The 27,780-nt window shown below is 56.0% G+C and overlaps 1 protein-coding gene across 3 annotated transcripts in view; it reads right to left on the bottom strand.

Annotated features, from left to right (window-relative positions):
• Positions 1-714: 714 nt before the first annotated feature.
• The window catches only part of PACS1 (phosphofurin acidic cluster sorting protein 1), a 141,575-nt gene continuing 114,509 nt past the window's right edge, over positions 715-27,780 (bottom strand). For all 3 annotated transcript variants that reach the window (XM_027090110.1, XM_027090113.1, XM_027090111.1), the window contains exons 4-24: positions 26,770-26,895; positions 24,230-24,374; positions 23,901-23,992; positions 23,726-23,806; positions 21,136-21,195; positions 20,180-20,340; positions 19,724-19,817; positions 15,159-15,239; positions 13,417-13,532; positions 13,143-13,278; positions 11,734-11,838; positions 10,925-11,031; positions 10,109-10,263; positions 9,863-9,973; positions 9,102-9,204; positions 8,647-8,689; positions 6,424-6,466; positions 6,037-6,172; positions 3,630-3,856; positions 2,318-2,437; positions 715-2,205 (exon numbers count right to left, since the gene is read on the bottom strand). In XM_027090110.1, coding sequence (XP_026945911.1) covers positions 2,090-2,205; positions 2,318-2,437; positions 3,630-3,856; positions 6,037-6,172; positions 6,424-6,466; positions 8,647-8,689; positions 9,102-9,204; positions 9,863-9,973; positions 10,109-10,263; positions 10,925-11,031; positions 11,734-11,838; positions 13,143-13,278; positions 13,417-13,532; positions 15,159-15,239; positions 19,724-19,817; positions 20,180-20,340; positions 21,136-21,195; positions 23,726-23,806; positions 23,901-23,992; positions 24,230-24,374; positions 26,770-26,895 — 2,358 coding nt within the window. In that variant the 3' untranslated portion in view covers positions 715-2,089. The remainder of the gene's footprint in view (positions 2,206-2,317; positions 2,438-3,629; positions 3,857-6,036; positions 6,173-6,423; positions 6,467-8,646; positions 8,690-9,101; positions 9,205-9,862; positions 9,974-10,108; positions 10,264-10,924; positions 11,032-11,733; positions 11,839-13,142; positions 13,279-13,416; positions 13,533-15,158; positions 15,240-19,723; positions 19,818-20,179; positions 20,341-21,135; positions 21,196-23,725; positions 23,807-23,900; positions 23,993-24,229; positions 24,375-26,769; positions 26,896-27,780) is intronic.

The raw sequence follows: 27,780 nt of genomic DNA, 5'->3' as shown, positions 1-27,780 counted from the left end.
GTCCTGCAGGCGGTGGCGGTGGCGGGGCGGGGGGGGGCACGCAAGCTCCCACTTCTGGGCACTGGCGTGCAGGCCTCTGTCCCGGGAGCGCGTGAAGAGCCAGGCTTCCAGGAAGCAGGAGCTCTGACCGTCACCTCTCAGGTTAAGGGCGGACAGGAAGGCGAGCCTGATGATGGACCCCAGCTCACTCCCTCCACCTGGGCCTCAGACTTCACCAACTTTCTGAAACCGTGGCAGGACGTCAGCCTAGCAGCGGGAGAGAAGCGGAGTTCTAATCTCCAGTCGGAAGAGTGGAAGCTGCCGACGATGTGTCATTGCCTTGGGAGGTGGGATCTGGGGACGGCAGGTGCCAGAGAAAAATGGGGTTTCGGAGTGGGAACGGTGTTGACATCTGTTCCTGACCTCGGCTTGCCTCATACTGGGCAACACACCTTCACACCTCTGTTTCTATCACCAAGCAAACAGGAAACTGCTTCTTTCCAGCCAGTTCCCAGTTGATTTTTTTTCCTTTTTGGCTGCACCACGCGGCTTGCGGGATCCCAGTTCCCTGACCAGGGATCGAACCCAGGGCCCCCGTGTGGGAGTGCGGAGTCCTAACCACTGGACCTCCAGGGAAGTCCCCCCAGTTGATTTTGAGTGAAGTGGCCGCGGCGTGAAGTGGGGACGAGGCTGGACAGATCTTGTGTCACAATGAGAGGCGCAGAAGCCTAAGGCTTGCTCGTTGGTAAGAAATCACCAGTTTATTGAATGAAAAATCCAACATCCTCTTAGTCCCTCCCACCCCGCCCCTCCCTCCGGCTGAGTGAGCAGCACAGCCCCAGGGACGCTCTGGACAGCAGGGCTGAGCCGGGGGAAGGGCTGGAGGAGTTTGGGGGAGGTATGGAGAATGAGAAAAACGCTTTTCAAAATGAAGTTCTGTGCAAAAACTTCTAGAAGGGGTGAGAGGGCCATGGCAAAGCTCCGGAGGCGCTGACGGGCTGGGAGGGCTGCAGCTGGAGCTCCACCCACGCGCTCCGCGTCTCCCCGAGAAGGCCAAGGCCGATGGTGCGGGCTGAGGGGCTCAGGCCCCCTGAGGCCGTGGAGAGAGGGAGGCTTGGCTAGGAGGACGGGGCCTGTCCAGGCCAGGGCTCCAGGTGAGGAGGGGAAGACAGACCGGCGAAAGGAAACGGATGGACACGGGGAGCAGGGAGCCGCAGGGACCGGGGCCACAGACGACACGTTGGATGGGGCTGCCTCCCATCTCTCCGGGTGCAGAGTTGCAGGCAGAGGCGGAGGTGTGCTGGGGGTGTGGGGGAGGAGGCTGGGGAGGAGAGCCATCAACAGGGGGAGACCCAAGGACAGGGACCAGCGCCCAGGTGAGTCACACGGAACCACCGAGAGACTGGCTGGGCGGACAACCAAAGAACCGCTCAGGGACACGCGCGGCACCTACAGGGGACCTGGGCGCGGTGAACCCTTGCACGGGCGAGACCACGGAGCCCTCTCCACCCCAGAAACCCACGCGTGGCCTCAGAAATGCTGTCCTGGGATGAGGGGGTGGGAGGGTTCGTGCCCCGTCAGCCCACAGCAGTGGGAAGTGGCCTTGGCTCTGGGCCCCACTAGAGGGGGGCCGGCTGAGTGGCATCTGGCAGCTGAGCTTTAGAAAACGAGATCCTGGGGGAGATGGGGGAGGCTGGAGCCCCTGCTGTGGGCCAGGACCCTGGGTTTCCTGTTTCCGGGAAGGGAACTGGTGCCACGTGGAGAAAGAGGTTGGAAGTCAGGCGAAGGAAGGCCCGGAGGACTCAGTTCCAGGGACCAGCGTTGGCCGCCAAAAGGCAAAATCAACATGCCTTGGGCCTGGAACAGAGGGAGAGGAGGAAAAGGAGAGAGGGAGGGCGGGGGCTGCCCACGGATGGGACCCAGCATGGCGGGGGGTGGGGGTGGGGAGCAGCGTCCCCGGTGGCAGTGGCCTTCAGGACCGGGCCAGGGAGATGCAGGCCCCGGGGCCAGGAAAGGGGACGCTGGGCCTGGGCCTGCTGGCCTCCCCCTGCCTGCAGGCGGTGAGGCTGGTGGCAGTGCCAGGAGGGAGAGTAGCCAGGAGACGGTGCCCTCAGGTGGCCTTGCTGCCACTGAACAGTCCCACTGGAAAGTGCTTGACGTGGGTGGGCCACTGGGCTGCCAGCTGGAAGAACTTGATGTCACTCCACTCGACTCCATCGATAGACACTGGGGGTGACAGGGGAGGCGAGGGGGTGACCGGGGCTGCTAAGGCCGTCTTCCCAGGGTCGCTGGGGAGGGCCGCGGCCCCCCTGCCCCCTCCCCCCTCCCCCGCCCACACCTCTCAGCATCGTCTGCTGCTGCTTGGCAGAGCAGATGAGGCGGCTGATGCCTTCGATGACCTGGCTCTTAGAATCCACCTCCTTTTCTCGAGGCTTCTTGCTCAGGAAGATGGTGGGAACTGGAAAGCAAGCAGGAACCGCCCTGTCACAGCCCCTGAAAAGCGGCCACCACTCTCCCCCGTCCACTGCCCTCTCCCCCCAAGGGAAGGGAGGTGAACGGCAGACAGCCGACTCCTCTCCCCTGCTCCCTGGCTCCGGGCTACGTATCAGGGTCTGCGAGCTCCTGCTCTCCCTGGGCCTCGATATATTCACTGAATAACGAGGACCCAGGGCCAGACGGTCTCCGAGTCCCTTCCAGCTCGAACGTTCCGGCAGCCTGTGGGGCAGGGGCTCTGCTGCCCTGTCGGGTGCCTCCTTCCCACCAGCTCATGCGCCTGCGCGGGGAGGCCCTGCGGCAGGGTTTGCGTGAGCTCCGCCCCAGGACGCCCTAGGCAGGTCTCTGGGTGCCCGGACGGCTCCTGGCTGTGGGTCTGGCATGGCCCTGGCCGCCCTCCGGGGGAGCTCTTCCAGAGAGGCATGAACGGAAAAGCCCAGCCGCTTTGGATGCGCCCAGAGGAGGAAGGCGGGGCCCGGCAGTGAAGGAAGCCCCTTCCTGACGGCTGGGGGGCTGCGAGCGCCCCAGAGTCACCCTGCCGGCTTCTGCAGGCACAGAGCCAGCTGTGTGGCTTCCCGACGGGGACCGACAGCAGCGAGTGACGTCCCCACGGTGGCCTGGCCGTGGCGGTTCTTGCCTCACTTTCCCAGTGCACGGGACCCGCTCCCCCGCCACTGCTGGTGCTGAAGCCACCCTCTCCTCTGGGCTGGGCTCCGTTCCCCTGGATTCTTAACAACAGCCATGCCCTTTGCTCAGAAGGCTTGGGTGGCCTCCAGGGTTGGGTGCAAGTGCTCCGCTCCGTGGGGCTGTGGCAGGGGGACATGTCCTCCCCTGTCACACCGTCCATCCCGGAGGGCGGTGGCCAGAAAGCCTCCCTTCTTTATGGCAGCAAAAACTGCCTCACCCCTCAGGTGCCGATGTTCTGCAGGCAGGGACCAGTGACCCCCTGGGGAGCGAGGTCTCCTCTGTGACAGAAGGAACGGCCTCGTCCCACAAGGTGAGGCGGGACCCCCGCGGGACCCCAGGCCGGATCACATGATACGTGTGCTGCCTTTGTCCTCGTCCACAGTCTCCCAGAAGCACGTCCTGTCCCAGCCCCCGAGACAGACGGGGAGGCCTGGTGGCCCTGATGGCCTGTGGCCTCACGTGTCACTTACCTTTCTTGTTCTTCTCTTTGGTGACCACGGTCATTGCCATGGTGCCGGAAAGCTGGGCCTCCCCACCGTGGGGCAGGCGGGAAACCTGCACCGAGCGGAAGACGCTCTTGAGGGTGTTCTTGGAGCTGGCGTCCCTCTTGTCACCTTCCCTCCTCCGCTCCCCAGGGTGGCCCAGCCAGTAGTCCACCTGGAGGCCAATCACGTCCCCATATGGGCTGCTGGGGCTCCTGGAGAAGGGGCGACGCCGGAGAGCGGGCTCAGTTCCTGACCACAGGGCAGACGGGGTGGAGAGGGCCCTGCCAGGCTCTGGGAGGGGCCGGGGGAGGCGCCCGCTAAGTGGCTCCGGGTTCCCTCCAGCCTCACAGCACTGGCTGGTGTGGGAGTGGAGAATCAGGCTGATCTGAGGACACAGCCATGAGAGGGTGAAGACCCGAGTCCGCACGAGGGAACCGAATAAAAAGTCACACGGGAACGAGGCAACGAAGGGAGAAAGTGTGTGTATGCACACGTGCGCACACATACACAAGGACACACACACACATGCACACCCCTCATGAGCAGAGCCGGGGCAGAACCCCACCAAGCGTGGGGGAGATTAAGTGGGGCAGACGAGGGAGCACCGCGGCGGCTCCAGAGCGGCCCCGGGGGCAGTGGGCGGAGGCCGGCCTGTGGCTTCCTCCCGTCTCTGGCGCTTCTAGCTCAGGGATAATTTTAGCTCCAAGGGGAAAAAAAGCTGATGTTTTCTTGAAAGGAGGCGCCAGACACAATAGGCTACAAAAGTCATCTGACGTCTTTCTTTCTGCCTGGATTCAGTGGTTCCATTAAAAACCCAGCTTAAACTGGATGGGAAAGGAGGTCGGGGTAAGGCTGGCCCCCAGGCACCCAGGAAGCCTGGACCGTGAGGTCACAATGTGACCTGTGGTGGGATTTCCTCCTTTTCATGCACTTCGGCAAGTCAGCGGCAGACCCTCGATGGGAAGCGAAGGGGGAAGACAGGGCAAGGGAGGGTGAGGGCTGGGGTCTGGGCTCCGCCCTGAGAACACTTCGTATTCTGTCACTGGGGGTTCTGGAAAAGCCACTGGCCAGGGCCTACCCTCTCTGCTCCATAGGGACCATCACCAGAAGACCAGGAAGGTGAGGGTAGAAGAAAGGGAACGGGGAGGAAGAAGGAGCAGGGGCTCCTTTCAGACCTTTCCCACCTCGAAGGCTGTTCCCTGAGCCCCGCTGTGGGACTGCCCGCCCGCCCACCCCCGCTCTGCTCAGCTCCCGGAGGCCTCCCTGCCCGCCTGGTCTAAACTTTGGATATTTGACATCCTAAAGAAATTCCCGTCCCCCTCACAGCCACCCCTCCCTGACTGTTCACAGCACTCTCTCTGTGGCTTTGGTGCTGCTGGGGCCCAGGAGCCTGGGCTCTGGAACAGGGTCCTGCCTGTGTCATTGGCCGCGGCAGCCTTTCAGTGATGGACGGACTGAGTGCCTGGAAGGAGCCGCACCCCCACGGGCCGGGCACTAATGCGCGCTCTCGCTTCCGCCTCACAGCAAGACCGACGGGGCTATTTCACCTTTACTTTCACGGAGTTGAAATGAGGCTTAGTAACTCGCCCAAGCGACAAAGATTCTTTGCTTGACCAAACTTTAGTCAGGCTCCTGCACCTCTTCCCGGGCCCACCTGTGCACTTCCTTGGAAAATCCAGTTCTTGCAAGAAGCCCCCGGCCCGCATTTCTGGTCACCCTGGATCTCTGATTAGGCTCCGCACCCTCCACCTTCCCTCAGGAGTGTCGCCAGCAAGGCTCCTGTCAGGTCCGTTTAGCCGGAATCACACCCCTCCTCACTCCCGACGTTCCTCCTGGTGATTTTCCATCCGCTGCCCCCACGCTGCTCCTGGACTGCAAACCCAGCTGCTCAAGGGTTTGGAGTCAGGTCCCGTCCCTCTCTCACTGCAAAATCCCATCGAGGTGGTCCCGACACCTACGGCGACTGTTCCCAACGTGGGTGTCACTGAGTGATCTGTTCTTTAACACAAGCTAACACGGTGGACGTAACACAAACCGTGACTCAAATCCGGGTGTGTGTGACGCCCACGCCCACACTCCCTCTACCACACTGGGCAGTCCTACAACGAGACACATGCACAGCACTTTACAGGCTGCCAAGGGCCTCTCTGCCCTTTGTCTCACTCGACCTTATACCTGTGAGGCAGACAGGACAGACGGGAGCCTGCATTTGCAGAGCTGTGTGATGACCTGCTTGGCCAGCGACCTAGCTCCACTGCTCTCGTTCCCTCCCCCCGCCACCTTCCAAGCTCAGTGTCACCGTCCTACACGCTGTGGCAGCAGGGAAATCAGTCGGGCTGCTGCCCCGATGGAAGGACGTGGCAGGAAAGACAGGAACCGGCGACAGGCTTACCCCACGACGGCCAGGGCGCTGCTCATGGACGGGGAGGAAGGAGGGGTGGCCATGGCGTCTCGGCTCAGGCCTGAGCTGGAGGGCGGCGACGTGGAGGGCACGGTAAGGCTGACCACGGGTGAGTCATCACCATCGCCTGCCAGCGGGACAGACAGACACAGTTGGGCAGGGGAAGCTGTCCCGACCCTCTGGTGCCAGGGAGTCGAGGCGCCCCCGTCTCGGCTGCAGCCTGCTCCCCACTCCGCCCCGGCCACTGCCTCGCTCCGAGGCTCGAGCTCTGCCTTGGCCTGGGACCCCCTGAGTCTTCGCCTTCTGGCCTGTTTGAATAGGAAGGAGACGGCAAGGCACCACCCTCACCCTGTAGAGGCCAAGGGGCCCCAGGCTCACCTGTAGTGGAAGGAGAGTCTTCGACCAGACCCACCTTCACCACCTGGGAGGGAGAAGAGATGCCGCATTAGATCCTCCTACCAGAGCTGGACGCGCTCTGATCAGCTGGAACCAGCGGCCGCCACCACACACTGTTGGCTCGTAGGCTTTAAGACTCTTTGCCGATCCCGAGCAGACCGGATAGTTAAAGAGATGTGAAAAAGCCCAGCTGCAAACAATGAGTCAGGGGCACAGGAGACCTGCAGCTCTCCTCTGGGGATGCAGGCAAGGCCACCTGGAGGGTGGGAAGCACTTTTGTGTCCTGATTTCATTTCTTCTAAGACCGCTTGGGCAGGAGGCTGTCGTCTCATGTCAGAGAGAGGGGAGGACCGGGAAGAAGCCTCGGCAGACAGGAGCGGGGTGCGGCGGGGGCTTGGGGGGGCGCGTGTGCTGCACCAGGCCCAGCGAACAGCTGGAACACGCTGACATGCTGGGAGCAGGCCCCTCCTTTCCAGACTTCCTGGAATCTGGAGGAACACCAAAGAGGAGGGGGTCCCCAGTACCGCCGCTCCCTCCCCGCAAGGCAGTGGTGTCCATTTCAGCTCCCCAGAGAATTTTAGATTCCTCTGAGAGAATTCTGGGAAGGACAGAAGGGGGCCCTCCCGTGGCCAGCAAAGGGCACATCTAGAGACAGACCATGAAGGTCAGGGCTGGGGCCTGAGGTGACAGGTGAATCCCAGCACCCTGCAGAGGCACAGCAGGGCGGGGAGGTCATGGAAGCTGGGCCCCGGGGACGGTAGGGAGCAGGGGTCACACACGGATCAGAGCACAATGCTGCCCTTCGCTGAAATTTGTTCCCGATCCTCTACACATCCTGATTTTAATTCCCAGAAAGTAACACATCGATACCCTGAACTTCTGGACACGACTCCTCTCCCCTCACTCCTCTGGCATTGCACAAGGCTGCCAGCTCCTTTGTTTGTTTGAATTTTTAATTTTTTCTATCCCTCTGTCTTGCTGCGAGGCTGGAGTAGGCAGTGACCCCCAGCTCCATGAAGACCCCACAGCGCCACAAAGATGTGGGTTAGACTGCCAGCCTCGGCTACGGGCCACGGTCCCGGGCCTGCGGCGGGGCTGTGGGAGCAGCCCCAGTGGCTAATGGGGACTGACTGGACCAGGCAGACAGGAGGCTTTACGGAGGATCTCCCCAGGATCAGGCCTCTCCCAAGATCTCTCGAGATGCCCAGGGTCTGGGACGAACAGAGAACAGGGACAGTGGGAGCTGGGCCCCTCCCCCGCACATGCCCCATCTCCCCTAGAAGCTGGGAGGATCCTCGGGGAGACTGTAGGAAAAGATACCAGCTGGTCTGGAAGAGAAACTCAATCGTCTTGCAAATGGAAATCAGAGTTCCCAGCCACGCGTCTGTGTCGTGCTTTGGCCCCGGCAGGGCGTTGGCTCTGTCCCCTCTGCGCTCCCTCTCTCGGTCGGTCTCTGCCTTGTGGCCTAGGCCTTTGTGCAGCAAAGGCCGGTACCACCTGACACCAAAGACACCCAAGAGGTTTTCCTTTTATGTTCAAGATCCGCTCGTGTAGAGACTCTGCCTTGACTAAGCAGGAGGAGGAAAGAGCCTCTTCCGCTTGGTGTCCACACGACTCTGAAGGCTACCGACTCCTCGGACTTCTACGAGTATCATCTATCGTTATCCGCGAGGCAGCTTTCTGTTCCCTGGAGCCTGTAGAACCAATGCCCTGGACATCACTCCCTAGGCCACGGCGCCAAGTTCAGCGCCTGGTGTAATAAACATGAGATAGCCGTGGTGAGCTGGGGACGGCCCCTGATCGGGAAAGGACACTGCAAGGAACAGCTCGGTGCCTGTCCCAGCCTGGGGCTCCCTCACCTCGGCACTGCTGACGCTCGGGGCTGGATCACTCTCTGTCGGGGGCCTGTCCTGTGCCCTGCAGGATGGTTAGCACGTCCCTGGGCTCCACCCATGAGATGCCGGTACCACCCCCATCCCCAGCTGTGACAGCCAAACTTGTCTCCAGACCAGACACTGCCAGATGTCCCCTGGGGGCAAAATCGCCTCCGGATGGGAACCGCTGTCTAGATGAGTCGTGTGTGTGTGTGTGTGTGTGTGTGCGTGCGTGCACGCGCACGTGTGCACGCGCACGTGTGCACGCGCAGGACAGGAAGGCCAGGAGAATGGGTGGGTGGGGTACGTAGAACAGGGGAGTTGTACTCACGCCAATGAAGGGGATAAACTTCTGATACGAGTCTTCATCAGGGCTGTTGGGAGAGACAGGAAAGCTTTACAGTTGGGGGGTGAGACTTCGTGGAGAGATGGGGACACAAGCTTTCCATGTTTTACTGTGGCTTTAAGGGAGTCCAGACACTACACAGCATCTTCCCACGGCGCCTCAGGATGGCGCGAGGAGCCACCAAATGGAGGCAGAAGCTCCGATTCTGCACACTCTACCACTGCTCCCGGGTCTGTACTGAGGGGCGCCCACACGGGTGGGGAGGCCCAGGCAAGGAAGGGAACGCCTTGGGGGGAGGCAGCAAAAAACACTCTCATATCCTCTTGAGTTCTTACCAAGGGAAATGGGGTGGGGAGAAGGAAAGTATGAAAAAGCAAAGGAGACCTAAGATTTATCTAGCCCACCCAACCTGTTTTTAAGAAACCCCTCGGTCAACTTACAACTTGTGCCTGCAGGTCAGCATGGCTTCCGCCACAGGCAGCTGGTGCGTCACGCCCGCGCCGCTGACGTACTGCATCACCCGCCCAACCACGTCCAGGTGCTCTGCAGAGAAGTCAAGAGACAAACGCCGACATTTCAGCAAGTGAGCCCGAAAACCCTCTCCGAGAGCCCCCTTCCTGCGTCCCACCAGAAGACCCCAGGAGTTGAGGCAGAGAAAGGGCTCTGAAGACCCACTGGCTTGAATCTAACGAATCATGGAGCAAAGAGCCGTCCTCCCATCCGATCTGCGTGCTGTCCTCCCCAGCCTGCCCCTCCCAGGCTTGGCTCGCCCCCGCCTCCGTCTCTGCTTGCAGCAACCTTGGAACCACTGCAGCAGCCTGCCCTCCCCATCCAACGTCTGCCCGGCACTCCCTGCAAGGCCTGTGGGAGCACTGACCACCTCCCGGCCCCGCAGAGCCCAAGCTTGCGCGCCCATTCCTGCCACCTCTCCTCTGTCTTTCAGGAGCGTTATTCATATTCCCTGCCACCCTCACAGCCCTCGTTTCCAGCTGTGCAGAGCAAATAGCAGAGACTAAACACATCCAGAGTGGAAGGGCTGCGCTTAATAAGGGCCCTTATTAATAAGTACTGAAGGGCCTCCTTTTAATAAGTACTGAAAAAAACGAACACGCCACAGGGAGGAGAAGCGGCACGCCCCTCGCCCCTGGCTCTCCAGAAATCAGGCCACATTCTATCTTGGTCCCTTACGAGGGGCCGTTACCTGACACCGGGGGCTCTGAGCGGTTGAACAGATCTCTCCAGCCAGAATCAAGGAAGATACTGCTATACCTACTGTCGACGGAGCCCAGGTACTTGGCCACCGGGTGAGAACCTGGTAGGTGGAAACCAGACAAGGAGAGCTGGTGAGGGGGTGAATGATGGCCCAGCCTTCGGTCTCCCTGCCCGTCACTTCCTGGGACCCAGCGCCACCACCCCGCTTCAGGAGTGGGCCCTGCTGAGCCTTTACCGAGGGGAATGATGAGAAAGCGCATGTAGCCCAGCCAGTCGGAGGTCTTGCTGGCCAGCGACTTGACGAAGAAGCGGAGGATGGAGCTCAGGTAGCTCTGGCCGCCCACCGCTGCCACCTTCACCGGCCTCGGCATGGAGGAGTTGCAGTTGCAGCTGGGAAGCAAGGGGAAAGGCACGGCTAGGTCAGGTGGGCCTGCGTCCGGCTCAGAGGAAGGCCCCAAGCTCAGACTTCACTTGATCTCAACAGCCCACGGGGAAAAGCAAACCAATAAACAAAATAATACAGGGAGAGGCAATAAACCACAGCCCTTTGCAAACAGAGAGAAACCCAGGATCAGAGAGGACAGGGAATTGTCTAGAAGGAAGGCAGAACTGGCTGAGGCTCACGGGGAGACAACTCAGCAGCACCCTGGGGTTGGCGGTGGGCATGAGCCCAGACACCCGGGAAAGCCCGCAGCTCTTTCCCACGGAGCGAAGGCCCCGACTCTGGGTAGTCGGAGGGACGGGAGTAAAAGGTCTTGTAAAACCCTGGGCTCTCTCTGCCCGGCCTTCTTCGTCATGGGCTTAAGAAGAGGACGAGGCAACTCAAGGTGTGGCAGGAGACCAGGTGGGGAGGCAGGTGGGCAGGAAGGTGACATTTTTACCCCAACCCTCTGGGGCCAGCAGGGGCCACGGTCTGACGCTGCCCAACCAGGTACCAATTACGAATTCTTGGTCTGATAAGGCCAGGAGGTCCTCTCACTGCTTAGAAATCAGGGTGGGAGGATGAGGTCAGAGGGAACCCCAAAGGGCAGGAGAAGAGCCGAGCCCTTACTAGCGCTGGATACGGGTGAGCAGGGCGGACAGCACGGCCTGGACCTCCACCGTGGAGCACGTGCACACGACGGGCTTCCGCTGGTCCTGGAGCAGCTCTGCCACGTACTGCGTGGGGTGGGGGAGGGAAAGGAGCAGGGACACAGGTGAGGCCACGCAGCAGGGGCACTGCCTCCCCACAGGCCAAGAGGGCAGCAAGGCCCAGACCGAGCTGCAGGGCCCCATCCTCTGTCGTTCAGATCACAGCCGGGCAAAGGTCAGGCTTCCGGCAGCCAGCGAGGAGAAGGTGGGGCCGGACCCCACGTAGATGGGCTCATACGGAAATGTGGGAAGACCTAGGGCACATTAGATTCTAACGCGGCCTCTGTCGCCCACACGCTAGGTGGCCCCGGGATCTAACCGGGTGGACGACGGGAGCGGGAGGGACAGGGGCTGCTGTTGCCCTGCCCCTGCTGAGCGGACTTTGTGGAAACCGGGGCGCCTCTGGCATCTCACAGCACTTGGTGCTCCTCGAGGCACCTCCCTTCCGGTATGCTGCCTGAGACGCAGGGCCAGGAAGGCGGGCATGACAGGTGATACTGCCGTGTTTTTAAAGCTGAGGAAACCGAGGTACGGAAAATTGGTGATTTAAGCCCCACAGGTGGGAAGACGACGGGACTGGGACTAGAGTCCAGAACTGTGGGCTAAGTTCGGGGCAGGGGGGCCTGAGAAAGGGGGGTGATTTCCTATTTCCCCACACCTTGCCTTTCAAATCTGTCTCTCGCTCCCCAGAATCTCTCCTCCACAGCCCTGCGACCTTCGACACTTTACCTGGCCCTGCCAATCAGCGGTGCTCACAAGGATGACGTTTTCTGGGAGGGCTGCATCCGACACCAGGATCTGATTCAGTTGGTCATATACCACCTTTCTTGGAATCTACAAGGACAAAAGCGTCTGTTGGGCAGTCCCCAGGGAGCTTGAGGGGAGGGCTGAGAATTCCTGGGGCAGGGGTGTTCAGAGAACAGCTACCAGGGACTTGTGCGGGAGACCCGGTATCCCACCGGCCAGAGCATAAGGGGAAGGAAGGAGGGGGATCAGGAACAAGCAAAGCGAGGCCTCAGAACACAGGCTGGTGCGCCAGGGGCACAGCTGGCCGTCCTGCCAGAGCAGGAAGGGCCCCGAAGGGTAATGAAGCAGGGCAGCAGGAGAGGAGGAGGAAGACGACAGCAAGCAGGCGCTCACAGGATGGAAAACGAGGGCAACGCCGGGGAGAGAACTAATGAGAGCAGCAAGGAGGCTGTGTGGGGAGCTCCCCCGGCACAGCGAACAAAGGTATTTCAGGAACAGTGATTAACAAGAAGGACAATACCTCGCCCCAGGCACCAGGCTATTCTAGTCCCGGGTTCATTTTCAGGGTTCATTTTCAGCTATAAGAGCGTCAGCTCAGAAAGCCACATGGACACAAACTTCCCTTCCAATGATAGGTAGCAGGGAAACGAACAGGCCTGCTGTTGACCTCAGGAGAGCAGGAGGTCTGTCGGGGGAGAATCCTTCCCCCGGAGACTGACCTTCAGAGGGAACAGGACTCCCGAGGGCCAGTTCCTTCTGTGCCTGCCCCAGCCACTCTTAGGTCTTTCAATCAAAACTTTTTTTTTTTTTTTTTTTTGGCGGTACGCGGGCCTCTCACCACTGCGGCCTCTCCCGCTGCGGAGCACAGGCTCCAGACGCGCAGGCTCAGCGGCCATAGCTCACGGGCCCAGCCGCTCCGCGGCATGTGGGATCTTCCCGGACCGGGGCACGAACCCGTGTCACCTGCATCGGCAGGCGGACTCTCAACCACTGCGCCACCAGGGAAGCCCTCAATCAAAACATTTGAATACTGTTGACGTGCCAGCTTGAAACCACTCTAATTGGCCCACAGCAGCACTAAGGGTATCAGAGCTCAGAGCAGACGTCCCGTGAGAGCCGATGGCTGCTGTCCCTAGAACCACTGTCCCCGCACAGTCTCCACTAAGGTCTGATGGGGGCAGAACGAGCCAGAGTCTCCTGCTCCGTCCCCGGCTCCCCACCAATTCCTCAGCAGTAGCAAATAACAAGCATGCTAGACTTCCCCCTTTAGGTCTGCCTTCAAGACTTTATTCAGAGCCGTTCAAAGTACTCCCCGCTCCTCTTCACCCAACCGCCCAAGGAGACAACGGAACAGAGACCAAGGTCCAGGGGCGCCCGACAGGCCGGGGTACCTGCGTGCTGTGGCCCAGGTCTGGGGACCGCTCGCTGTCGGAGCTGTTGGTTCTCTCGCTCAGGGGCTTGGAGAGCTGCCGCTCCTTCAGGGGAGTGCCCCTCTTCTGCCGGGGGGTGTGAACCCCGTCCATTTTGCTGCCACAGACGTGGAAGGAGGCGGTTAAACAGCCCCCTGACCCAGAGCCATGGCCTGCCCCCTCTTCCTGAGGCCCCTCCTGCTGGGCTTCCCTCGCTCTACCCGATGCTTTAGGAGCTTCTTCCAACCCTGAGTACCTGGGAGAGGCAGAGCCCTGGAGGTCCGTTTTACTGGACTTCATCGGAGTTTTGACTTTCTCTGGCACAACCAGACTTGCGCTCACGTCTCCAAACATGTCCTGGTCAGTGATTTCCTGCCACGGAGGAAAGGAAGCAGTGAGGGTTACTTCCCCTTGGTGACCACGGGAGCCTCGTGGTTCCTGCCAGGGCCCATGACCGTCACGAGAAAGTCAGTCCCTTGCTCTCTTTTCCGGGAAGCACAGGGTTCTACAACTCCTTCCCCACCCGACGAGGACACCGTGACTGTTCAATGTAGCTGAGTGCACCCGCTGTACCAGGCACCATCTCCTGCTATTCAATCTGTACCCTACGTTTATGAACTGACAGCCCACAAACCTGGGCTGATGATCTAGCTTCTCTAGGTGGGAAGGAGAGTGTTTCACTCAGGAAGTGACATGACTGGAACTTCATTTAAAAAATAAAAATTTATTTATTTATTTTTGGCTGCGTTGGGTCTTCGCTGCTGCGCGCGGGCTTTCTCTAGTTGCAGCGAGCGGGGGCTACTCTTCATTGCGGTGCGCGGGCTTCTCATTGTGGTGGCTTCTCTTGTTGTGGAGCACGGGCTCTAGGCGCGCGGGCTTCAGTAGTTGTGGCTTGCGGGCTCTAGAGCGCAGGCGCAGTAGTTGTGGCACACGGGGCTTAGTTGCTCCGTGGCGTGTGGGATCTTCCCGGACCAGGGCTCGAACCTGTGTCCCTTGCATTGGCAGGAGGATTCTCAACCACTGCGCCACCAGGGAAGCCCCTGGAACTTCATTTTGAAACGACCGCTGTGCAGTATGGGCCAAAGTGGAAGATGGGTTACTCGGATTATGGGTTAACTACAGTAATGTTGAATCCAACCTAAGGTTTTGTCAGACACCAGATCCTTAATGCAGCATTATTTACTGTAGGAAACATAAGCCTGAAACAATTCCTCCTCGGCCTCCATTCAGCTAGCAGCTCCCCCCGTAAGGCGGATGTGCAGCACACCCCCAGATGGTATTCGGTCAAGTTCTCTGTTCCCTCCCATCTGCTGGGCCCGGCCTCCAGCCCCACTGGCTGAACTGTGGCAGAACCTGCGGGCCCAGCTCAGACGCCCTACCCCCAGGTGAATGGCTCTGTCCTTCCCGGGCCCCACAGAGCCTCTGCGCCAGGTGTGCCCCGGCTGGCTCTCCTCCCGGAGGTGGATCCATGGTGTTCTCATTTTTGCACCTTCAGTGCTCAACACGTGTATGTGTGTGGAATTTCAACCTGTGTGTAATTAAATTGGGCAGCCCAGCCGATCCACCCCACGCGCCCCTGAGCAGCTCCAGCATCTCTTAGCGGAAGGAGCTGACTAGTAATCACTTGGAGACTTAATGCTGTGGGCTGTCTGGCCATTGTAAAAGCAACCTGGAGGCAGGGATGGTTTTTCGGGGGAAGATACTGGTCATCGTATCTGAGCAGTAAACGAGGGTGACAGATAGTGAGAAATTGTCTAAATTAGCACTTGATCAGATCTAACTAAAGGGCAGAATGGGGACACTTCTAGTTTGCTAGTTTGGGGAACAGCGCTATATTCCACGGGTAAGGATGCTGGGAGGAAGGGCACGCAGGACATTCACAAGTCCACAGAGCTAAGCCAAAGTTTCAGGGTGGTCGTCAGGATCTTTCTGCCTTTGCTTCTAAAGGTACCAGAGACGATTTTAAACAGCTGAAACAGGAGCCCAAGCCATACTTACCGGCGCGTCTGTCTCAGTCAAGCTGTCATCTTGATTTTTAATCCAGGCAGACTTGACTTTTTCTAAAGCAGCCAATTCCATCTGCAAAAATTATAATAATTAGTCACCATCAATCCAAATAACCACCACTCTAACCTGTTTTCTAGGTCCCTTGGAAGCTTAAAATACCCTCACTTAATCTGAAGACCTCATAAAATCTTTGGGACTTTCATCTTACTAGGAGCATATTTTTGTGAAAACTGAGCTTCGGAAAGGTCAGTTATTTTGCGATCATTAAATTAATAACAGCGAGATGCGGAACCCAGAAATTCTGACTCTCACAAGATGTCACCAGGAAAGAGAAGCTCAACGTTCAGACGGCATGGCTGTGGGATCTGTCAGTCTTAACCCTGGATTCGGTAAACACCCTTGCCCAGGAGGGGCACACAGGGCCTCTTCTGCTGTCAGAGTTGCTCAGAAGAAAGGGGAATCTCAGAGTTCACGTCTTTGATTTCGAGACTAAAGACATCCATGGTAGCCAAATGCTTTTTGCTTGGTAGAAACATCTGGAAAACCCTCAAACAGAATATACTAAGCCATTTAGGTGTGAAATAATTCTCCCTTTGTCCCCAACTTCTATTGGCATTTCTCATAAATATTAAAAAAGGACTTTGCAAATACAGATACATAACCAGATTTTTCACACTTGCTAATGCTGCTTCTGGCTGTGCAGACACCAATGTCAAAATCATAAGCAGTTGTGGGTTGTGGATCTTAGCTATGGGGAAGGTCCTGGCCTCAGTGGGTCTCTGGTTCTTGTGGGGAACCAGGGAATCAGAAAGGATCAAGGATATCCCACCTCCTCCCAATGACCCAAAGCCTTTTCTCTGAGTACATAACAGAGTACAGAGAAATGGCCTAATAAGCTCAAGGGGCCACTCAGCAAACCAATGAACAAGGACCACAAAAGTAGGCCCACACCATACGCTAAGCCAGGGTTTCTCCGCGTGGGCACCGCCGACATCTGGGGCGGGTCTTTCTTTGCTCAGGGGCATCTTGTGCAGGATTTGAGCTGCATCCCTGCCTCCACCCACTAGATGCCAGGAACAGCCCCTTATCCCCTATCACCCCCGCTGTGAGAACCCAAAATGTCTCTAGTCCTCGCCAAATGTCCCTTGGGAGGCAAAATCACCCTTGGTTGAGGACCACTGCTCTGAGCCGTCTGCCAAACTAACCTAACACACTTTATCCAGACCCTGTGACCCCTGAGGGGGAGACGGTTTGCTCAGAGCCGCGCACAGCAGGTTGCCTCCAGATTGCACCGCTAGCTCATTTACACATTGTCTGTATGAATAACCGATGATAAGAGAGTCCACGCTCCCAGAGAACTCTTCATCAGACTTAAGACTGAAGATGGTTTCACTTAATTTGGGACCTCAGCATGACAAGTGAATTAAACACGTTTTAAAGAGAAGGAATCGGGGCGATAACACCATCCTGCTGGAAGGCTCTCAGGCAGCAGCCCTGTGGTCAGCCCTCCGACAGCAGAGCAGTGTTTCATGGCACAGCGCTGTGCTGAGATGTGCCGAGCGCTCTAAGGTGGACTCGGGGTGGGGCACCTGCGGGCTGTGCACTGATTCTTCTGCATGTTTCAGTCAGCCCCACTGGGAGCAAACTCCCGATTCTCCCAGTTCTTCTTCCTGCTTCTATAAATATTTTAGGCTTTTCTCACCCCAGCAGCGCAGTAGCTGTGTTGCCTAACTGAGTGGCTCTGAGGCAGATGTGGCGGTGCAAGGCGCTGTGCCTGGGGGCGACGCTGGCTGCTGCTGCAGGGGGTGCACGTGCTTGTGTGTGTGTGCGTGCGCACGCGCGTGTGCGCGCACGTGGAGGGGGCAGAGTGCGGTGGCACTTTAGGCTCTCAATTTTACGAAGTACTGGTCTCTAGCACCACTAGTTACAGTGCTGTGGAATTAGCAACTTTTAGCAGCAGGCAGTCCTGGCAGAAAGTCTCCATCTCTTGGCCGCCCCAACTGAAGCGCTGTCGGGGCCCACTGTTATCAGCTCCAAGAACAAAATTATGTTGCTACTGTGTGCTCAAGTCTTGGGAGAACTCAACAGCTGTAATAATTTGTATCAGCAGAAATTCCTTCTGGTTCTAGTGATAAAACTGAATCCTCTGAAATTTGGGGAACAAAAAGGAAGGTTAAGAAAAATAAATGAATAACAAGGCTGGGAAATCAGGGAAGAGAGGACAAGAGCTGGGCAGCATGTGCACGCCCGCCTATGGATACACCATCCCCGTATGTTTTCCCTAATACGTTTAGAAGTTCTCTGTGTAAGAGCACAGCCTCGCTCTGTAGTTTCCAAAGTGTCTTTCATACTAAAGGATTCCAAAGTTCCACACCCACATCAAGACATATGGGGCTCTTCAAAATAGAAATATCACAGAGAACCAGCTAAGTCTGAAATCTGGCCCAGGGAACCAGAATTTGAAGAACTCACTAAAAAGACATCTAGATTCTATCAATCTCAGGAGTCCAGAACTGGAACGGCTCTCAGGGTCTGTAATAACAATGGCAAAGCAGCTTCCATTTACTGATGCTCCCCATGCCGTAAATCAATCCAACCATCAAGCACCATGCTGGAGGCTTTCGCTGCATTTTCGCACTGGATCTTCACCCTGCCCTGTGAGCCATGTCCTTTTTACGTGCAATTTGTAGATGAGGACACGAAGTCTGGGTAACTGCCCAGATCACACAGTCAGTGGAGTGATGGAGTCAAGATTCAAACCCAGAAGCCTGACTCCAGAGCGTGCGCTCTCAAACCAGCCCTACCCTGCCCCAAAGAAATGTCTGGCCTGAACAGGGATCCTTAGGCCATCACACTGTAAAGACTGATACTCCATTGACTTTTGAGCTAACTGGGCTCCTGGGCCAACTCCTTTACTTCACAAATAAGGCACCTGAGGCCCAGAGCATCAAGGTGATTTTTCTCTTTAAATTTTGTAAGCCATGCAGCTGAGACTAAATGTAGAACCTACAAATTCTATCAACCCAGAAACAGCTTCATTAGTAGAGAGTAGTTTCTCTTACTGATTTAGTAACGACGATCCCTAAAATTTATTGAGTGGTCACCACATGTTAGGTGTCACGCTTAGCATTTCCAGGGTATTAATCTCATTTAAAATTTGATTGCATTGTGTTACGGTAGGGCCCTTGTTCTGCATTCCTAGGACACCGTAAGACAGTCCTCCCCTGGCCAGGTCCCAGGTTTCTCTCTAGAAGAGTCATCCCTTATATTTATACTTGCTGTGGAATCTGGCTCCAGGGGCCAATGATCTGTCCACGTGGACAGTGATGCTTCAGCAGGGCCATCCAGCAGCCCCCTGTGAGAACGAGCAGCCCCAAGCCACATCCTGAGCAGAACTAGTCAGGTAAGGCCTCCTCAGCCCCAGATCATATGAACCTGGGCTGGAAAGGCTGAGAGTACCCGGTCTGAAAGTGGCGGGCCTGAGGTTTCTCGGTGGAGGGATTCTCGGTGGGGGCTGCCATTTCCCATCCCACATTTACTCGCTAAGGCCACGTGGTGCCGCTGTTCTAGGGCTGGATCACCCTGCTGCGCCTTCAGCAGGGAGAGGGATTACGTGGACGACAGTGCCACCTGGTGGTAGCAGGCAGTCCATGAGCTGACGCTCCGCAGACACCTGGGACCGGCGGCAGGCAGCCCTTCCATAGACAGCGCTTTTCAGGGGACGGAGAGCCTCACAGGCCTCAGGTCGTTTCCTCACAATTAATACCTACACGCAGGGTGAGTTTTATATTCCCTCTGTTAAAGCGGCAAGAGCAGAAGGACTTAAAGGATTCAGTTTTTTTGATCTACAGAGAAGACACTGGGCTTTCAAAGCAAACCGAAAACCACTAGAATCAGACACGTCATCCTGCCTTTGGTCATAAACAAGGGGGAGGGCAGCTTCCTAGGGCCCGAGGCGGGTACAGCATCAACCCGGGCCTCTGCCCCTGATCCACTGCTGGGGAGAGCCTTCCCAGATAGGGACAGAGCGTGGTCCTGGGGTGATGCGGGGCTCTGGGGTGCTGCAGTAGACAGCTCCTTTTCCCTCTGGCTCGCCAGGCAAAATGGAAACCAGCCCACCGAGTTCTAAATTCTTCGAGGGCACTGCTCACTTTCTGAATAAAGCCCATGTAATTTCTCCTGAACAGACCCTGGGGCCTTCCTGCCCCTTTGCATCCACCCTCTCCCCAGCCTGGATGCAGAATCGCCACCACTGGCCGGGTGCCACACTCCCAGCTACCGCATGACAGGCGTTAAGGGAGAGGTCTTGAGGCACTGCGTGTTCCGGGAGGGAAGGCGCCAGGTCATGGCGGGAACAGTCCATAAAGAACACCCGCCTGGCCACAGCAATATCGTCAGAGCACTAAGAGCCCAGCAGGACTGAGATGACAACTGAGGCTGAAACAAGATGAGATGGCCCGTAGGTCCCAAATGAGCCAGGAGCACAGGGCCCAGTGTTAAGCCCTGACTCTCCCCTGGTCCCACTCCCACACCCCACAGCCATTGGTCTTGCTCACAGGGCTGGTGGTGTCTTTGCCGAGGCTGCCCTTGCTGTTGAGGCTGCCAATCTCCGTCTGTGAGCTGGACTGCGACATCCCCTCAAAGAAGGGCCTGTGGCAAAGAAGCACAGCCAGGGTCAGTGGCCGCCAGGGCCCAGAGCAGCAGCTCACGGACAGCCGGGCAGGGCTGGTGTTCAAGAAAGAGCGACAACCCGGGCTTCGAGGATGCCGGCGAGGAAGGACACAGCAGAGGCTGGACCAGTAGGGACCTGGACCGAAGGACTTCAGGAGAGTCCTATCGGGGCTTTTGTCGGTTAGAGGCTAAAGCAGCGAGCTTTATCCAGACGGCAGGCGGTTCAGAAGGGGTGAGGAACTGAGATTCCCGGGTAATGGTTGGGGTGGGGTGAGGGAGGGGAGTCTAGGAGATTGCCATGGCCTAGAGAGACAGTGTGACAGAGGGGGTGCGGGCCTCACTTGAGCTTGGGCTTTGGCGTGCTAAGGATGCTCTCTGTCTCCTCCATCTCGGGACCACTGTCGCTGGGATTGTACATCTCCAGACTGTCATACAGCTCGTCCAAGTCTTCTTCCACTTCTCGTATCTGTTCTCGGGATACGTGTTCCAGCCCAAAGCCCACCTGTGGGAGAAAACAAAACCTTGGAGTCTGGGGCTACCCCTATTAACAACACGGCAGACAGGAAACTCCTTCCTCCTGGGCAGGCCCCACTGGCTTCCCTACCCAGTCCCCTTAAGGGACGTGCCATAGTTTCACGCTCATCAGGGTAGTCTTGGTGTGCTGTGATTTGATCCTGAGGGCAGGGACGTGGTGAGGCCACCGGCCCCGCTCAGAGCCTCCCTAGTGCTCCCCACTAGTGCCCGGCGTCAGGAAGAAGAGTGGGGTTCAGACGGTACTTCTCCCGAGGAACTGGCGCAGGGAAACCCAGACGCCTGGGGCCCTGGCGGGCTCATGCTGGCTTCCTCTAGAGCCCGCAGGGGACAAATCTCCATCCCTGTCTCAGTCCACTGAGAAGAGAGCCCACGAAAGCTGGCTCTAGGCCTGCGAGCCCAGGGAAGGCACTGCTGCTCTTAGCGGCCAGTCCCTGACGCCATGGAGGCGGCCCCCACTTCACAGGCTGCTACTCACGAGGTTCCCCTCGGGGCAGGAGGGAAAACTGAACGATAGCAACTGGATCTGTGCTGGACACCCCACACCCGAAAGCTGGGCAGAAGCATGTGCCCCTTCTTCGAATACCATGGAACCTTGGGTGCTACGTGTAAATCTTTCCTTCTCTTTTCAAGTAGCGGAAAGCCCTCCTTTAGCGACCCCCTCACGTGGGGCTCCTGGAATCTTGACTCCAGATTGTGCCCGAGGAATGAGGGTGAAACTCTGGGAATTCTACTCACCATCCAGCTCGGGAGTAAGGGGTCGTACCTCGTCTGAAACTTTAAACCGCTTCAGGAGGGCCACAAACTTCTGTTTGATGTTAGGTTGCTGTAGGGACAAAGCCACAGGAGTCCTCAGCCAGCAGCCCAGTCGGCAGAGTGATCGAGGGCCGGCTTTGGTGAAGAACCGGGGCCACTCCCCCAGCCCAGTAACTGCCCATGGTCGCCTCCCGCCCATCCCTTTCTCTAGAACTTCAGAACCACGGCGAGAGCCACCTGTATACACACAGGTTCCTCAAACTCGAGGTTTCCAAAACAGAGCTCACCCTCTGCGCCGTGCATTCCCCCTCCTGGTCACCCAGGCACCGAGGAGTCCCCGAATCTGAACCCGGAGTCTCCCCCGACCCCCAGCCCAGGGGTGCTGCCTCCTACCCTCTTGTCCACCCGAAACCGCACCGCTTCCATCCGGCCTCCTTCCTCGTCCCTCTCTGGGGCCACCCACCGCCCTCAACTAGCTCCTCCCACCCCACTTCCAGTCTCATTCCCTCCAGAGTCCACTGCGACTGTTCCACATGCAGATCTCACCTCGTCACTCCCCAGATGCAAGGCCTTCACTGGCCCCAGAGCCTCAAGAACTTCGGTGTCACCCTGTGTCTGCTGAGGGCTGGCTCTGCCTGACCCTGGCCTCACCCACCACCCAACTCCTCACACCCCACTTAGGTGGGAACTAACTGCTTACGACTTGGCAGCCCTCTGGGCCATTTACATGGTAACTTCTGCCTTGACTAAACATGTCCCCAGATCTACTTGGTGAAGTTCTATTTACTCTTAGAAAACCCATCTCCTGGCATCTTGCCCGCGAAGCTGTCCTGCTCAGAGCCGGTCACTTTCCCCTCAGGGCCATCGCTGCCCCTGACGCAGAGCTCGTCTGGTGCCTGCCCTACGGGGTTACGGTCACTTGTGTAGATGTGTCTGTGTCACTGGACACTGTGAGCTCCCTGACGGCATGGACCGGGCCTTCCTTATCTCTATGTGTCCAACCCCAGGCACGGCGACTAGCTTGTGGCCCTCAGCACCTCCTGACTGGATGACAGACTCACCGCCTGGGGATGGGGGAGACTAACTTGTGGGTGAGACTGAGCTGGGCCTTCAAGAAAGGGCGGGGCTCCCCAAGGTGGAAGGGCACCCACAGCAGAGGAGGAACAAGAGCCACAGCGACCGAGACGCAGAAGACGCTTCAGAGAACGCCGAGTCAATTAACACGTCTAGAATAAAGTGCTCTTGGTAGGGAGAGAAGGATTCGTGTGCACGGGAGGCAGGAGTGAAAGGACAATCACTCTGGAAATCTGATTGGAAAGTGCCTGCAGTTAACACAAAAAATAAAAACACCTTTCGGGGAGTGAGTGGGTGTCAAAGGAACACTGAGCTCTGGTCGTATAACCAGTGAAGCTACGGAGGCGACCACAGGAAGAGGCGATTTATATAGCTCCAGGGGGCACCTTTGGGAAGAAAACGGGGCCTCTTTGTGGTTACAGCACAGGAAAAAGAAAAACTTAGCAGGAGGAGCCCCAACAGAGAGCGACCTCCAGCCTCTGCCATCATCAGAGCACAGGGTGGGCTGGAGGCCAGGATGGGCCTTACCCGGCCGAGGAGCGCCTATCGAGGATTAGAAGCCTGAGGACGATGAAACAGTTCAAACGCGCTCTAGTCATCATCCGGTGGGGGAACCAAGGCCTCAGCCTTGAGGATTTATTATACATTGAAGCCCAGGGATACCCAAGGATGCCTGGAGAGAGGACAGCGTATTTCATGGTGGACCAGGCTCAGATACGACATGTTCGGAAGGTCTGGCCTCCACTTATTTCACTCCTGAAGGTGACGGGAATCTCTGCTCTTGGGGTCCCTGGGCTGCTCTGCGCTAGAGAGAATCAGGATGCCTCTGGGGACAAATGAAACTGTGAACTTCTCTTCCAAAAAGCTCCTGGCACTTTTGACTCCCCCGAACTCTGGCACGGGAACCCGAGAAGAGGTCAAAGTTAACCTAGAAATTCGGGTATTAAGCATCTCAGTCCAGGACTCTAATTTCACCAAAAGTAGTGACTCCTGAGATCGCGTGCAGGAGACACAATCTAAAGGCCTCTGGTCTCTAAGGTTCTGGGTCCATTAAGGCAGGCACTGTATCAAGCCCACAGTTCCAAGCACTAGCCCACTATTTCCGGGTAAGTTCAACAAATGATTCCAAATGGAGATGCTCCTAGAGAGGACTGGACTTATCTGTGCGGTGGACAGTACGAAACCTGAAGTAATCACCTGGAGAAGGGAGGGAGGGTGTCTGAGGGGTTCTGCTCCCCAAGGAAGCATCTGTTCCAAAGTCTACAACAAAGTTTCTCAACCTTTCTTCTATCCTAAGATAACCTGAAGAATACAACACGCTCCTATCAGGAACGCTGGTTCTCTGCAACAGTGATGCTTAATTAGCTGGTGGTGGAGGTGGAGGTACCAAGGGGTGTATCACAGCCTTGAGGGCATGGCCCTGTGCAGATGTTAAAAAGCCCCCAGGAAGTCTGAATACACCACTCCCATCCTACCCCCAGATTGCAAATCTCTGCTAAAACATTCCCCGGACCTTGGAGGCTCACCCTTGTGATGGCAGACGTTGAGGTTAGTTTCCTCCGGGTCTTCTTTACTTTCCGAAGATCCTCATCTTCATAGAACAGGTCCTAAGTGGGTAGGGGGATGGAATGAGGTTAGGAAACCCTAGGAAGGTCTGTAACTGCTTCTCGGCCGCTTTATTGAGGGGCTGTGGAAAGTTACCTGCCCGTGTAGTGGGTCATCACTGCCTTCCTGTTCTGATGAGAAACTCTCCTCCTCTTCCTCAGAATAATTGTCAATATCAGGAGAACGGTCTGGAAACAGACACCTTAATAAGATGACCTCGCAGGGCGAAGATCTGGTCTAAGAGGCTTTGGCTGGCTGGAATCATGCTCTCCTCAAGTGGAAACGCGGCCGGGGTGGAGGAGAGGGCCCCGACCCCCTTTCATTTCCAGGGAGCTCTAAGCTCCTCTCTCCTAGGAACGTGTTAGGCTTTCCTGGGATGGAGATCAGGTGACGGGGAGGGCCTCCCAACACCGCACATGTCCTACCAGACAGCTTGGATTTGATTCCTTCATGGTCAATGGGCTGGCTGGACAGGGAGTAGATCTTTATTTCTGCCACAGGCACGGAGACATCCTTCACGTTGCTGTGCAGGCCGAGTACCAGGGCGCCTTCGTTCGGGTGCTGCATCACCTATGAGCACGGGGTGGCCACGGACACACCTCACTACGGACAGTGCCGCAGAGCAGCCCGTTTTCACAAATCCCAACGGACAGGCGAGCCACTGGGAACAGTGTTCTGCTAACACATTTTCTTTTTCACTATCTTCCAGATTCACGCCTACCATTCTCCTATTGCCTGTCTCACTTTACCTTTTTTTTTTTTCCTTTTTGGCTGTGCCACGCGGCTTGTGAGATCTTAGTTCCCCCACCAGGGATTGAACCAGGGCCCACGCAGTGAAAGCACGGAGTCCCAACCACTGGACCGCCAGGGAAGTCCCCGGTCTCACTTTAAAACTACCTCCTGAAGTGTCAGCCACGGGTCAGGCCACGTGCTTAGAGATAAAAATCAAGGCCTGAGATTGAAAATGACTGCTAATCTCTAGGACTGCATTTTAGTTTAAGTCTTTCACAGAGAAACTAGCTCTCAAGGCTGCGCGAGGCTGGCCTGCAGACCGTGGCCACCTGTACCAGGCCACCTGTGCCAGGCAATAAGGGCTTGACACAGCTGGCAGAACGTGCCATCCACATACTTCACTCCCCCCAGGCCCTCTTTCTGACACAAAACATGAAGAGGACAGAAAGATGGGCTGGGACTAGCTCACCTTTTACTATGGACACAAAATGTTTCTTACTTAATGTTCTAAAATACAGAAATAGGTTTTAAAATTGATTTGTGGCCCCTTTCCTCTTCCCCTTGGTCAGGGCTGAGAAGATTCACCAGGCATACAGGGAAGCCGCACAAACGAGCAAACATACTGAGAAGGGAATTAAAAACATGAAAAGGAGAAAGGCTAGAGGAACCCCAAAGTGCTGATTGGAACTGACTGGAATGTGAGCTCATGATCAGATAGATACAGAAGTGGAAACAGATACGATGTGTATGTACATACACGTGCATACGCATATGTATACATGTATTTCCTAGCTCCATCTGCTGAGAGGGAGGAGAAGCAATGATACCCCAGTTGGGAAAACGAGCACCTCTAGCATCCAGATCTTGGTTTCTAAATACCATTCTCCACTACAAGGAACCAGGGCTCTTTGGAGGATCAGTTCATGCTGAGGCTGGGTCAGGGAAAGTACATGATGAGCCTGTAATATTTTGTACCAGAAAGTAAAGAAGCATGTAAAGAACGATGAGGCATATAAAAAGGATATAGGAATCAGCTTGAAGGGGCTCTTACCGGCCAAATTCGAGAAAATTTGAGCATCAAAATAAATAATGATAGTAGCAGACTAAACCCCACTGAACTAAACAGGAATCCACAGATCCAAAACTGCTACAAAGAAATGAGTCAATCAGTAAGTGGAGAAGAAGGGAAAGCTGTATCTTACAGCAGACGGCCAACTAATAAATAGAGGAGGAATGGTGGGATTGGAAATTCACTGTCTGGCAAATGTCCAAGTAATGACTGATTCCGGTAAGAATCATTAATAGAGGCTAAAACTACTTGGTGAAGATGTGAGGGGATAAGAAACTGTTATATAGTCTCAAAATATCTCCTCCCTATAAAATGTTTTTTTTTCATTGGTAAGAACAAAATATGTATTACTTAACTTTATACTGGAAATCCTGGCACACACCGTCTTAAATTAACCAAGCGATAAGAGTTAGCCTCACCAGGAACAGAACAAATCAACAGGGAGTGCTGCCTGCATTACCGCTTTGCAAAAATTCTGCCAGAAACGCAGAAGCTGAATGTCCATCTTCAGAAAACATCAGACAAATCTGAACTGAGGCACATTCAATAAAGAGCCTGTACTCTTAAAAAATGTCAAGGGCCTGAAAGACAAAGAAAATCCAAGGGACTGCAGGTCGAGGGAGACTAAGGAGACAAGAGCTAAGTGCAGCCCTTAATCCCAGATGAAACCCTGGGCCTGCAGAGGACATCCCTGAGTCGCTTGGCATGACCTGGGTGGGGACTGCGGGTTAGATGGCAACCCTGTGTCGGTGCTAATGTCCTGATCTTCATGGTAGACACAGTACGTATTAACTATGTGTGATGGGGCACCAGCTTACTTTCGGTGGTTCAGAAAAGAAAACAACATGCATAACGCGTATGTAGGAGAGAATAATAAGGTAGTTGTGTTAACACTGAAGAATCTGGGTGAAGCGTAGATGGGAATTCTTTATACTATTCTTACAACTTTTCTCTAAGTTTGACATTTTTTTAAAGGTTAAAGAAAAAACTTTTCATGAGGGAGAAAGTTCTCGATAAAAAGAAGTGCATCCTGAATTTCCAATAAAAGAATTAATTTGTAACACAGAATAAAACACCCAAACAGCAGGCTGGGAAAATCACTGGCTGGGCCGTGTCTCTCGTAGGCTCCGAAAGGCTGACTGTCCAGAGGCCGCTCTCTCTCACCTCTGCCATGTTGATGAGCCCCACGGCCAGGGTCTTATAGCCCAGGATGGTCCGGTTCTTGTAACGCTTTCTCCTCTGCAACATGATCTGCAGCTTGTTGGCATCTCGCTTCAGGAAATGAGGGTACTGCCGAGCACAAAACAGAGCCGAGCACAGTTAATCAGCAACTGGGTCCTCGGTGGGTCTTGGTGCTGCGAGAGGACGTGCCACCTTCCTGTGCTTCACTGGCTCCCAGCTGCACAAGGGGGTGATAGGGGCGAGGGGAGCGCCTGGTTTCCACTCCGCAGCGGGGTGGTCCACACACGCTCAGAAAACAGCCTCCTCCCTTGCCAGATAATCAGCTGTCCGTGCACTGCAACCTGGGGTACTGGCGTTAGGCGGAGAGACAGACATACTGGGACAGATAAGGAGGAGAAGGGAAGGGATGGAGGTTGCAGTATGCAGGCAAAACAAGACTGAAGCATCCGCCTCTGCTGGGGGGCATGGCGTGGATTACTAAGGAGAGGAGACGGGGCCGAGTGTGGTGGGATGCTGGGGTTAACAGCTCTGTCTGAGGAAAAGGGGAAGAAGAATGAGAGGCAAAGCATTACATACAGGATGGATAAACAAGGTCCCACCGTAGAGCACAGGGGACTATATTCAACAGCCTGTGATAAACCATGATGGAAAAGAATATGAAAAAGAATGTATACACACACACACATATATATATGTATAACTGAATCACTTTGCTGTACAGGAGAAATTAACACATTTTATTTTATTTTTTAGTGCTTTTCATTCATTTATTTACTTCACATCTTTATTGGAGTATAAATGCTTTACAATGTTGTGTTAGTTTCTGCTGTACAACAAAGTGAATCAGCTATACGTATACATATATCCCCATATCCCCTCCCTCTTGAGCCTCCCTCCCACCCTCCCTATCCCACCCCTCTAGGTCATCACAAAGCACTGAGCTGATCTCCCTGTGCTATGCAGCAGCTTAACACAACATTTTAAATCAACTAT

The sequence above is a fragment of the Aethalodelphis obliquidens genome, unplaced genomic scaffold (genome assembly GCF_003676395.1).
Source record: "Aethalodelphis obliquidens isolate GAN/ISIS:26980383/991018 unplaced genomic scaffold, ASM367639v1 scaffold69, whole genome shotgun sequence".
NCBI classification, from domain to species: domain Eukaryota; kingdom Metazoa; phylum Chordata; class Mammalia; order Artiodactyla; family Delphinidae; genus Aethalodelphis; species Aethalodelphis obliquidens.
Note: the sequence above shows the minus strand (reverse complement) of the source record. Positions and strands in the feature narration are given on the sequence as shown.